Below are 13,043 nucleotides of genomic sequence, written 5' to 3' on the forward strand. Positions count from 1 at the left end.
CCTCAGGCAAACAATTCACCTTCCTAAAGGAAGTCGTGGCCTTTTCTAACCTTCATTCTTTAGATCTGAATCTCTGACAGCTTTGCTCCATTAATCATACAGTAGCTGACAATATTTACTCTCCTGTATAATGGAAAAGGCTCTTACGGTTTGGGTGGGCACAGTCCAACACAAGCATGAGTCAAACTACTGTAAAATGCAAGAATGTTCAGAGCGTTGATTTCCCTGGCATCTGTTAACCTCGTCAACTCCAGCTAATAGTGGTTCGAGAAACACATTCCTCCCTTCTACAGCTATATAACTCAGCCAGTTTGCACTGAATTGATTTCACTGAACAACGATCCTTCTGGTGTAAAACGCCAACAGTTTAAAGCAGCATCTGTTTTTAAGAATTGTTGCTCCTGGGCGCTCCCATCAGTCGGGTGGTAGAATTCATATTTTGAGCCGTCCCTAAAAGCCAATTTATGCTTCTGCCACAAAATTAACACCATAGCCTGTGCTGTACCCGACATCGTAGCATAAAGCGCACCTCCTGTCCTGCGTCTTGGTAACGCAGACCAGAGCACCTGTGATTGGTCCAGCATCGTATTTCTGCCTTCACAGGGTTGTGTGTGTGCACTGATGTAAGATAAATGGTTGCAGATAACGAACCAGATCATCAAATCTACCTGCATTTCCTCATCTGTCTCTCTCGGTGGCTCAGAAAATTCACCTTTGTATGGCCATTGAACCATCTCCTTCAACGTCTACTTCCTCTTTTGTTTGCAGTAATTTAAGTAACAGGAAACGGCTATTTTGCTGTAAATCCAACATAATCCTCTCAGTTTTAGTAATCCGCTATCATTTGTAATTTGCCAAGAGAGTAACCTGCTCCTTGCCAGACGTGTTTTGGCTGCAGAGTGTCACAAATGCATCTACGCACCAGTTTAAACGCTCGTGATACCGTAGGCCACTTGTGTAGACTTTGCCGTGGACTCCTTGCAGAAGCGTAAGGTGGCTTTAAAGGAGGGCACGCTTACATGCAATTCTCAAGTAATATCAGGATTTTACAAAAATATGACTCCTTATGCAACTCTGGCAAGCATTGATCTGCCTTTAATCTCGCTTACTGCACTAAGTTGCTTAGTGCAGTGAGCGTGTTTAAGGTAGAAATTCTACATAATGGAATAGTAATCCACTAATCATGATTTATGCAGTTGATCAGCCAAGTTATGTTTGGTATCTTAAGTTTGCTTTGCTAGGCTAACCATTCCTAACAAACACTGGATTTGGACTGTTACCTTGCTTCCCCAGCTTTCTCTGGTAGGCCCTTCTGTCTTCTCAGTTCGGCCCAGTGCTAGCTTTTTACCGCATTCCCACGTCTCTGAAAGTAGCCATTGTGTGGACTGGGTTGATGTACATTTTTGGAGGTGCGTAATATCATTGGAATTAGTTCGCTTTTCAGCTGTTTTGCCCGAGTTTCTATTTAAGAAGCAACAACAGTGTTTGAGGTTCACAATCTGTCCCTGTCATGTACTGAATGCTTATTATTCAGCCATGCCAAGATAAAAGCAGTTTTCCATTCTAGGGCACATACTCAGCTTTCTTCCAGAGTAGAGAGAACACTAAGCTAGCACATCTGCTTTGATTGATCTGAACACCTTGTGGAAAGTATTCCTACAATGCATGTCTGAACCATGAATGCTCTGTATTTGAGTGACAGGTAGCGAGAGGATCCCATATGGCAGCTTGAGACATCAAAATAGAGGAAATGCTTGAAGGCTTGGATCCAAAGTGTTGACAGCAGCACGCAGGTAACGTGACTGAAACTAGCAACATGACTAGAGGAACGTGTTCTGTAGTGTTGGCATCTCATTTCAGAGTTCTTTCAGCAACAAAGGCGTAGGCCAATTACTGCACAGCCCATGGCCTTGTCTGACAACAGATTGGAGTCTTTTGTACCGAAAGCAATACATTTAAGGTAGTCAGTGATCATGGATGGCCTTGATTCTTTCCATGGTTTGTGAGATGCACTCAGAAATTTTCCAGTGTAAATGTCTCCAGTCTGCCAATCGAGGACTTGGTTGGATTGAAGTCTGCAGGAAGGTAGCTCTTCAGGAACAGACTTTGAGACCACTGCCATAGAAGAAGCACTTTTGGTTGGTGCAGGTGTCTGTTAGCTGCCTGGCAATGCTGCATCTGTGGTACTTGGCTGGCTTCACATGTATTAGAGTAGACACTGGTCTTTACCCTCTTAGTGGTGGGACCATTGCTAGTGTTGATCATTAGGGACCTCTTCCAAGCCAACTTTGCTCTGGGTCCCTGAGGCCCAGGTTGAGAACCAGTAATCTCTAGTTTTAGGGACCCACTTCGCATTGCAGTTTCAGGTATTCTCTGGCCTCAACACCGCTAGTCCAACTTAAATTGTGAGCTGTTGATGAGACAGATCAGGAGTGATGGGGCATAGAATAACTGAAACTAGCAGAGCAGTTAAGACCTTTGAACTGCAGTTGAAAGCCAGTTGTCTAAAGAAGCATCTGTGTTTTAAAGATACCAAAAGTGGTTCGTCTACGGCATTATTCATAAAAAGCACTGTTTGTCAACAGTCCATGACTTCCACAAAGTTAAGATCCCATCAACCCCCCCATGCAAGCAAAATAGCGGGCAATTAAAACCAATTTGGATTCCTGTCAGTCAAGGTGCGCCATGGTGGGGCCTTGCCTGATAGACTTGTAAAGGGGTCGTGCCAGCGTAGCCTAAAACACTGCGTGAACCCTGCATGCTCTGGGCTAATGCAGCTGGGGCTTGGTCTTACGCTGTCTCTTCTCACGTCTCCTGTGCTGGGACAACATCATGTCAGTTAGCCCAAATATTGCCCAGTGCACGCAAATGTCTCAGCTAGACGGTTAGCCCACAATACGTTCATTGAGAGCAGCGGTGTGGTAATTAAAAAGAGAAAGGCTGTTGATATGATCTGAGACACAGCTCAAATGGTTTGGCAGTTCTCTGTTTGGGTAACGGCATTGCGCTTTCAAAAAGACAAAAGCGTGATTGAGGGTTAACTGAGTTCATTGTCTTTTCTCTGTGATGTCAACTTTCTTCGTATATCAACAATTCAGTAGACCTTGAGGGCATGGCCATTTACCCGAGGCCTCTGCTGTGCACTTGAACTCTGATCCAAATACTCTGGATGCAAAGCAAGATTACAAATTGCTAAATTGAATTCCCACCAGTTAGATAGTCTCTTTTAATTTTGCCTGTTAATTTACTCGCTAAATAACTGGGGCGTCATGAGACTGATTAGCGTCCATCTGCTGTGATCTAGCCCCTTGTGGGCTAACGAATGCTAATGATGCTGCGGCTACACTGACCCCAGCAGCTGCTGCTCTCCGACAGCAGCCCCAACAGTGATGACCTCAGTTAGCCACAATGTAATTAGCTTAAAGTTGTCTTAATATGCTGAGCTGGAAGACTGAGATGCTGAGATGAGGGTTTGCCGAAGGCAAAGAAAGTTGAACTGAAGAGAGAGGGGAAAAAAAAAAACTCACTCAAGACACATTCTACGTTTTATACAGATCAATAAATATATAAAATTATTGGGGAGGAGGGTGAAGGGGAGTTCTACAAATGATTGTCAGTTCCATTATTAAACCTTCTCCCAACAGCCATGTGTCTATGTAGCTGTACCCTTCATGGATGACCCTCCCGTCGCCCCCACAAAAATAAATACATCTTTCCATGGTGCCAGTCACTGGATGACCTGGCTAAGTGCCCCATAGGGATTTCCAACAGATCGGCCCGAGAGAAAGCAATCAACTCTCAGGTTATTTTTTTCAGTCTCTATACTTAAGCACACCAAGTGCATGTGGTGCTGTTAGTTAGAGTAGGTTGTGTGCACTTGGAGCATGCAAGTATGGAGGCTGGAAAAATAGCTTTGAACCTTTTATATAAAAATAAAGAATTAAACAATAGTGTTGATATTTTCCTATTTTCCTAATACATTAATCCCCTTGGAGCTTTTTCATTATAAGGCTGTTTGCTGGTGCGTTGGTGAAGACTGTTCCCACAAACACGTGCGTCCCCCACAGGGCGTGGCGGATTACTTTGCAGCAGCCAAGGTCCTCGATTTGAAAGCCCAGGTGGCGGTATCTTTCATCCGTTTCGAACAGGGTGTTGTTTGTGTAGGACCCGAAGAACTGCGGGTCGAGAAGAAATACGTATGAAAAACGGAAGCAGCTGCAATACATGACTGATAAAACGATCTAACTCAAACCATCAATAATATCAGTAACAACATCTGAGGTCAAATAATACCAGTCTGTTCATGGGTAAGAGCACAAGCCTTTTTCCTGAGTTGAAAACAACGGCTACCTCCATACGCTAGGTTGCGATGTGCAAATGTTATAGTTTGGAAAAGCAAAATAGAAACTACATGATTTCTCACACGGTCCTAGATGCCACCAATCTGGCAAGATGTGGGATATATGAAGTTTGCTTCTTTAGTAGAGAAGCAAACTAATTTCACTAATCAAGTCTGTAAATTCACACCTCAGATGTCTCAACCGGTCTTTTAAAAACACTCATCTTTACTTGTTTCACCCAGACAAATTAATGTAGTAAAACAGCATGGATGGACTTGACTAGACCAACTGGACCGTGGGTTGAAGTAAGTGGTTCCGGTTACTCAGAATGACTGACCCAGCAGTCAGCTCTGTATAGAAGTTTATTTTTGTGTTATTCGTACTGTGTTTTAAATCACATCCATTTGTTTGTGAAGATCTGTGAGTTTTAAAAGACAAGACATTTTTGAGTTGTGAATTTACAGTTGGTTGAGTTGGTGACAGTCCAAGTCCAGTGTTTGTTAGCATCTAGATTGTCCCAGTCTGGCTGACTGGCTGCATCTGGGCCAAGTGATCAATCATTAAGTAGATTTTTCCTCTCTTTAGACATTCCTTAAACAGATGCAGGTAGATCACTTCTTTAACAAATGAAAATTTTTAGGTGCAAAATTAATACTTTCTAAAAGTGAATGAGAAACAATCGTTCATTTGACGTAAGGAACTGTTTACATCGGAACTCACCGCTAACCCAGACGATGGGTCTATAAAGTCGGCCCAAAACCCCTCGTTCTGTAGGGCGAGGCAGATTTCCTTTGCCCCTGCAATGAACTGCAGACAACACGACACACATTACACTCATAACTGTGTTTTCTAGGCATAGTAAACTTAAAAAGCTCCTGTCTAAAGCCAGCAAAAGCCACATAAGAGCATGCCATATAAAAGTGCATTAGTTGAAACGTCCATATCATAAGAACAAAGAGATAAGCGAAGCAGGACGGAAACGTAAACGTTATTCTGCCCATTTATGGAAAGGGAACTGTAAATTTGGCCCATTGCAAATAACCTGAGGTAGTTTTTGTTTTTGCTACTGCGTGGTTGCAGTGGTTTCCTCTGAAGTAGAAAAATCTCAGATCGGCTGCTTTCTACCCAGCTCGCTGCTCACTAAGCCCCAGCTTGTTCTCGTCTACCTAGGATGTACATTTTAAACGTGTCGAGAGAGCGGACTCCTTGACCTTGAGAACTAAGACTAATATATATGTAAAGGGACCCTGCTGTAATTGGCTGCCATGCCTTGTGCCTCATTTAAAATGCAGCCCAGCCTCCTTAGACACATTATGATTTCAGGAAGAATGGGTGGATATGTATACAAAGAATTCACAACAGTGACTTAAAAATGGGCTGTTTTTGCAGTTTTGCTTCTATAATCTATAGAGCGGAGGGAGTAAACAGTACTGTTTGAGACTTGAACTAAAGTTTACACACTACATCGAGCAATTTATTTATTTATTTATGTTTTAAGTAAGAAATTCAGTCAATGATGAGCCCTTTAATGCACTGTAACTAAACACAGGGTTTAAATTTTAGGGATAAAGAGAGGTAAGAAAATGGTGATGTAAATAATCATAAAACCGCATAAGTCATAACTGAGGAAAAGCTAAATGTAGGATATGGCCCCATTTTCTTATTAATGAATGTATTAGTCAACAAAAAAGCAGGGAAAATGCCCTGTAAGGCTTAAGCGGATGCCAATTAGAGCAAAGCTCAGCCACCATCGTGTGAACCAGACGGTGAATAACACAGACCGCCAGGGGCACGCACTGCCTTATCACGCACGTCTCTCCCTCACAGACGCAGACATGCTCACACACTGGTGTTCTTTGGAGAGGAGGGAGTCTCCTATTGTTTACTTCCCCCATAACTTCTCCTGAAGACCTCAGTAAACAGTGCTTAATAGCGATTAAACAAAATGTCAAGCTGGGCAGTCACGACCATCGCTTAAAATCTAGCATATTTTCCAATAAATCAAGTTTATAGTTTGGCCTTAACAATAACTTCACTTTCTGGGTGTGTTATGAGTCCATGGGTTCTATGTTGGCCCCACCAGGTCAGGGACCGGACCAGGAGGGGTTAAATATTGCCCCATTTGGGTTATACACTGAACATGGGACCCACGTGAGATTAGGGTAGGCTGTAACGCTGAGGCCCGCATGTACAAACCCGCTTGGCCCATGTTCCACCCATGTGAGCCCCTCATGAGCATGTTGACTGGGAAAACGCATGTACCACACGAACACAAAAGGGCTATGAATGCTCAGTCTGATGCCAGAGAAATTGTTTGTGGTAGCTTTGACATGCAATAGATGTCCAAATGTTTGTGGACACCCTTATTAATGAATGCACTGAGCTACCTTAGGCTGCAACCATTGCTGACACAGATGTGCACATGCACGTGCGTGCACACACAGCTTGTCTAGTCCCTGTAGAGAAGTACTGCCAATAGAGTAGGCCTCTCTGAAGCAGATAAACCTGAACCTATAGGCACCATACCTAAGGCCGGGCGTATAAAGCCCCCCAGCATTGAGCTGCGGAGCAGTGGCACTGGGTTCTCTGGAATAATGAATGGTGCTCCATCCAATGTTTGGATAGAGTTGGATAAGGTTTCTCTACAATAAACTATTTAATACCAACCCAACTTTGAATGACTTTATACTTTCTTTGCCAGAAAATCACTAATTACATTTAATTAATTTTAATTTGATTTAAAAATACTTACAAATGCATCCTTATATTGAAAAGACCCCAAAATACAGACTCTACCCGCTTTTTTGTGCGGTCTATACACACGTAAAAGGACAAACGAGTATGGAATTCAAAGAATGGTGAGAAACGGGCTCCTCGGACTAGAGTAAAGCCTAAACACTGCACTTTTCTGCTGTCTGGACACCATCACAGGTCATGACCCTTCTCAGAGCACCATAAATAAGCAAAGGTTAAGAACTAGCAGCCGTTTAAAAGTAATCCCCACTAAAATATAAACTATGACTGGTACAACATCTGCTGAAAGATATATGCACTCTTTAGACTGAAGGATAAATCATTTTGTGAGGCTCACACGTTAACCCAGCATTTCAGTTCCAAACAACATTTAATCGCATAGTTAATGGATCATTATTATGGGGTGCTTAATCAGCTTTGAATTAAATGTTAGACAGCTACAACACCGAGCAGCTACTGGATACAAAAACAACTCAGGAGGAGTTGTAATATTTCGTGATGGCTTATTTGATAACTGTATGCAAATTACCGACAGTTCTTCACTGATTATTTTTCCCAAATGTGCAATTCTACACAATGTTTAAAATAAATATATACCTTTTAAGAGAAAACCGTTTCCCACCAGCCAAAAAAAATGTTACTCACTTTTTCCAGTAGCTCCTCTCTCTCCTGGTCCACCTCCTCTGACCAAGCAGTCATATCGTTCTTTGTCTTTTGAGTTACGGTGACCACTATCAGGTCACTGGAGGGGGCTTCAGGGAACATTGACTCAAAGTCTTTTTTTTTTTATATACAAGAGGGAAAAAAACAAAACACATGAATAAATTTGTATGGGCAATTAGTCTAAAAAGACAAACATAGGTGAACATTTCTCAGCATAGAATAGAACAGATCCAGAGAACACTGCCATAATGCTCATGTCTTTCTTGATAAATGTTGGTAAATTTACTCAATACTTCACACACAACACTGTAAGATATGAACCATTATAAACTTTAAGCTGGTAAGTACACTGCATTACAGACACTGCATTGCAGTAGACAAGAGAGCCAATGCTACCATCTAGTGGCCCAAAACCAAAATTACAACATTCATATTTTACAAACTATTCCCACCCAATTCTTAGCTGCAGTAAGCGGGTTCAACAACTCTGCAAATTTAAGTCATGCCCAAAAATATTATTTTGAGAAAACGGTCATCTTTTATAATCAGAGGCTAAAACTATTTGCCAATCCTTTGTGCTCTACTGACTCCATAATAGTGCTTGGGCCCTGTTGATCACCTGAAAACTAACATCAAGTTCTACATGAATTTCAGATTTTTATTTATATTTATTTATTTGCATTCCGCCAAATATCAGCTAATTTTAATATCATTTTTAATTGATTAAGCACTGCAATACGCACCTTTCTTTAGTAGTTCTGGGCAGGACTGTATCGCACACTCCACTTTGGAATTGTCAAAATACTGGTCTGCACTGTTGACACTCTGTGACGAAGCCTCATATTTTCCCTGTGGGTAAATAAGGATCATATTTAATGACTAATGTTTAATGTTATGATGCACCATGACAAAAATATGGAAAAAGAAAGTGAGTTGCGACATACAAGCAAAAACCTAAATGGAAAAAGAAAATGAAATATACTGCCTTTATAATTTTATATATATATATATATATATATATATATATATATATATATATATATATATATATATATATATATATATATATATAAAAAATAGTAACAAGGAAATAATGAGTTGGAACAAGAAACAAAACTACAAACTGTAAATGTATGTATAATAATAATATAACTGTAAACACTGGCCTTCTACTGAACAGTGCTATTTAGACCCAGCTTACCTCAAAACAAACATACACTGGACTTTACACAAAATAATTGAACAAAGGGCACGCAGTACGTAACTAGTACTCAATATCTTAGTTTCAGAATTGTACAGACAGGCAGTCATTAGTCGTATGCTTATCATAAGTATAACTATGAGTGATTGGGAAGACGAATGGCCGTCTTACCCACTCAGAGAGAGGGTGTAATTATGCTCTCTTACTCCCAGCCATGGATGGCTATGGCATCGCTAGGGCCTGAACTGGCAGTGATGGAGTCAGTACTTGGATCGCTGCTCCCCTCCTTTTTTAAAGATGAAAAACCTACAGTAAAACTTTTATAGTACCCTGTAAATGCTTTGTAGAGGACCAGCTTATCATTACCCAACACTGACTTCACTCTAAATTAATAGTACTGATGAGTTTCAGCAGATAGTCTTAAGAATTTGAGCTATAGGAGGTCTTTTGTCAGTACTCAGTGTTTGATCATTGACCGTATTTAACCTTGAATCCTTACATGGAACTCTGTGACAAACTGGGCCAGGACGAACTCGTGCCTCTCGCTGCTGGATGGGGCCGTCAGCACATCTGGTGCGGTCTTGAGGACCGGTGCGCTCTTCTGCTGTGCTACACCCTCCAAATGGCAGGAGAAACCTACATTCCCTGGCAGCTGGAAGCGCTTGTCCTGAGGTCCAAAAGGGCCCATGGTCTCATCAGGCCACACCGTCCTGGGCCCTGTGATGGAGAAATACTGAGGATCATGTATACAATGCAAGAGTCACAAAATATCACTTACATTAAGACTAAAATTTAGTTACTAAAAAATGTAATAGTAGGCTTTCTTTGTTTGACACCAAACAATAACCCGGGGGGGGGGGGGGCGCCCCGGCAGAACTGAGCCCGGTCAGTAATCCATCCCTGTCCACTAGCAACAACCTGAGCAGAGGTTTATGTGGCCTGAAACTGAAGCTGCAGCAGTAATTTTGGGAGTAATTCTTTCGCCCCATTTCAGAAACCAACCAAAGCGGACTCACCCAAATCAGGGGGCGCGAAGCTGATGTGAGGCTCATCAGAGCCGGATGTCCCAGAGAAAGATCGAGCCGCTGTGATGCGGCGGACAAGAACGTGAAGCCCTGGCAGGTACGTCACCAGCCTGGCTCTGCTACAGAGCACCTAGAGAACAAAGCAACGTATGAGTGTGTGGCAGAAAGCAGAGTCCTTGCAGCAGACTTCAACACAGCAGTGCAGTTTGCTCTTATTAAAGAGCTCTAGAGGTGAAGGTATATTGGAATAATGCGGCGTGACGAGCGGTGAACCTCAAATACTGCTGTTCCTTCTTAAAAAGAACATCCAGCAAAGCTGGAAAACTGTCCGACTCCAAACCCCCTAAACTGTTACGTAACGCTATTTAACTGGTTATATTTACACCCCCATGATTTACAGAAACCCCACCCACTTGTTCAGATCATTTACATGTAAGGTATTTAGCAGAAGCTCCTCTCCAGAGCGACTTATAAAAGTTTAGCCCTAGTCAAAGCTGTGGAAATGGTCAAACGCGACGTCGACTTTAGATATTGATAATAGAGATTATGGTGTTGTTGATACTGGAGAGCAGCTCATCACCTCCAGACTCTCCCAGTTATGGGAAGACGCCTCGCTACGGGAAGCAGGCCTTGCTGCAGACACTTCCCGTGCCTGTAAAAGGGAGCTCCACGCTAGACTAAAAGCCAAGTGAAGGGAACAGCAGAGGTGCTAGGCTTAAAAACTAGCCCAGCTGACCATGCACTGCGTCATTAACGACACCAAGAGGACAGTAACGCTATCTGGTGAAACTCTGGAATATTTACATAACAGCATGTCCTTCCAACGGTGCTAAAAACAAAGCTAGGCTAAACAGCACACTGTTGCGGCTCTGTAAACCAGCCAATAAAAGCCCATCACCCCTACCCCTCCACTAAGAGAAGACAAAATAACAGGGTGGTAAATAGGCGTGTTAAGCGCATCTGAGCATTATTAAAAACACTAATTATATATTCTGCGGCACAGAACAACAGAACAGGCTGAACGTCACTGGTTACCGTGTCCGGCTGCTCTGGTCCGTCGCTCATAATCCAAACTTACGAGCCTAAATCTGAACTGGACAGTGTTTACCTGACCACGGCACTCAGAGTAGACTGTGGAAGGGCGCTCTGACTTACACTGGTCATCCTGTTGGGCTTCTTTTGTTTACTCTCCACCTGTGGGTGAAAAGACAGCCTCACTGTTAATGCGTAACTACAGAGTCAAGAAAGAAAGTGATCGAGTCGTATAAAGCACAGGGCAACATCTCACACCTACAGCAGGGTTGGACATAGCGGCTGAAGTTCGGAGTACAGACTACTAACGCTCACGTCCTTCTGGGACCGAGTCAGGCGTGCAGAGCAGGAAAACGGGGTCGAGGTGGGTATGTCAAAAAGCTTTGATGGGATTTCTCAGTAAACCAGACTACTTGGGTAAAGCCAAGCATGTTCATCAGGAGAACCTGCAGATAAAGAGCTCGTATCATGGACAACGTTCCTGTTATTTATCAGCTCAGTAGCTCCAGTTCTGTGTGCATGTTGTTGTTGTACATCTCTGCTCTATACCAGAGACCCCAACACACCTCAGCCAGGTATAACCAGGTAAATGCCGTATTCGGATAGTAACGTGAAGGGGATCTGTGTGGGACGTACAGGCTAGAGGGACAGGTTGTCCATGTCCAAAGCCTGGGCAGCTCAAGCTGATGGTTCAGATGGTTGGCCAGCTACTACTACTACTCTGAGTTTGATGGTTCAACTGATGGTTCAACTACTCAAACCAGTAAGCCACCCTGACTGACAAGCTGGTTGACCAGAATGGCCACCATGTCTACAGTGGTCATCTAGTAGTATGACCAGCTAGGCCACCAAGCTCAAATAACAATAATGTAGTACGGTTTTACCTGGATGTCCAGCTCCCCCAACCACCTTGACCATCAAAGACCAACCTGGCTACCAGTACAGATCTCAGCAGGCACGTGTTTATTAGAGAACACCTGAGCATCATTTATTAAGTTCTTAATAAATGGTAAAATTGCTCAAAAGAAGCTCAAAACTCAACTATCCCGTTCCACCTTAAACAGCCTGGCTGTGGACGGTGCAGCAGGACGAGCCCACAGACCCAACAGTGCAGCATTTAAGGTGGACCGGCCCAGTCCACGCTGGTGTGCAGTGGGAAGCGTGCTGCTAGCTGCTAGCACGTCTACAAGGTTACAGCTCACACACCTGAGCCTTATCCGGACAGGTAGTGTTTAGGCTCGCGAGCCCTCCCTACACAGCCACACACACCTCCCCCCTCCACCTGGGCAGCAGCTCCTCAGCCCCTCACCTGTGTTCGTCCTGTTCGATTAGACCGAGCTCTGAACCCCTCTCCCTCTGAAAGCCTCTGTCGGTAACCTTCTGCTAGTGGGACGACGGAAGCCTCTACAGGCCAAACCAAACGCGTTTCAGTTTTATAAACACCCCCCACACCCCCACCCCCACCCTTCCTTTGACAAGCTCATGTAGTGACTGCTATACTATATGGACAAAAGTATTGGGACACCCAATACTCATTCATTGTTTCTCTCAAAATTCTGGATCCTGCATTTGTTGGAGTAACTGTCTCACTACTGTCCCGGGAAGAAGGAAGGCTTTCTACTAGATCTCTGTTATAGCATTGATGTGTGGATTTGATTGCATTCAGCTACACATGCATTAGCAAGGTCAGGATGGCGGATGATCCCCTGCTCCACAGCTCAATGCTGGGGGGGGGGTATTATACCCCTCTAGCCCATGTCTGGCATTATTAGGCATGGGGCCAATATGTTTATGTTTGTCCTATTCTTTTGCTAATAGAATGGGCAAGGAGTAGATCAGCTGTGTGTGCATTTGCACATCTGTGTCAAGTAGCTGAGTGCATTAGCTGCATTAGATGGGACAGTATATGACCAGGCTGGTTCAACTAGATGAGATCTGGAACACACCCTCCTATGTCCTGAGCCAGACGGTTCATGATGCGTCTGATTGATTGATTAGCTGGTTGATTAGTATGACCAACTAAACCCA

The 13,043-nt window shown here is 43.3% G+C and overlaps 1 protein-coding gene across 4 annotated transcripts; it reads right to left on the reverse strand.

Annotated features, from left to right (window-relative positions):
- Nucleotides 1–3,531: 3,531 nt before the first annotated feature.
- mmadhcb (metabolism of cobalamin associated Db) lies at nucleotides 3,532–12,382 on the reverse strand. Of its 4 annotated transcripts, XM_072686526.1 has the most exons (9): nucleotides 12,325–12,382; nucleotides 11,278–11,461; nucleotides 11,139–11,177; nucleotides 9,975–10,113; nucleotides 9,458–9,675; nucleotides 8,501–8,606; nucleotides 7,740–7,870; nucleotides 5,061–5,147; nucleotides 3,532–4,175 (listed from the first exon to the last, which is right to left on the reverse strand). In XM_072686526.1, the coding sequence occupies exons 2-9, from the start codon at nucleotides 11,290–11,292 to the stop codon at nucleotides 3,981–3,983; spliced, it is 930 nt and encodes a 309-aa protein (XP_072542627.1). In that variant the 5' UTR covers nucleotides 11,293–11,461; nucleotides 12,325–12,382; the 3' UTR covers nucleotides 3,532–3,980. The 4 variants fall into 4 exon arrangements, with proteins under 4 accessions (XP_072542627.1, XP_072542629.1, XP_072542626.1 ...); XM_072686528.1 differs by lacking the exon at nucleotides 11,278–11,461 and having other exon boundaries at nucleotides 12,325–12,365; XM_072686525.1 differs by lacking the exon at nucleotides 12,325–12,382 and having other exon boundaries at nucleotides 11,278–11,938.
- Nucleotides 12,383–13,043: the final 661 nt, after the last annotated feature.

Source organism: Salminus brasiliensis, chromosome 8 (genome assembly GCF_030463535.1).
Source record: "Salminus brasiliensis chromosome 8, fSalBra1.hap2, whole genome shotgun sequence".
Classification (NCBI taxonomy): domain Eukaryota; kingdom Metazoa; phylum Chordata; class Actinopteri; order Characiformes; family Bryconidae; genus Salminus; species Salminus brasiliensis.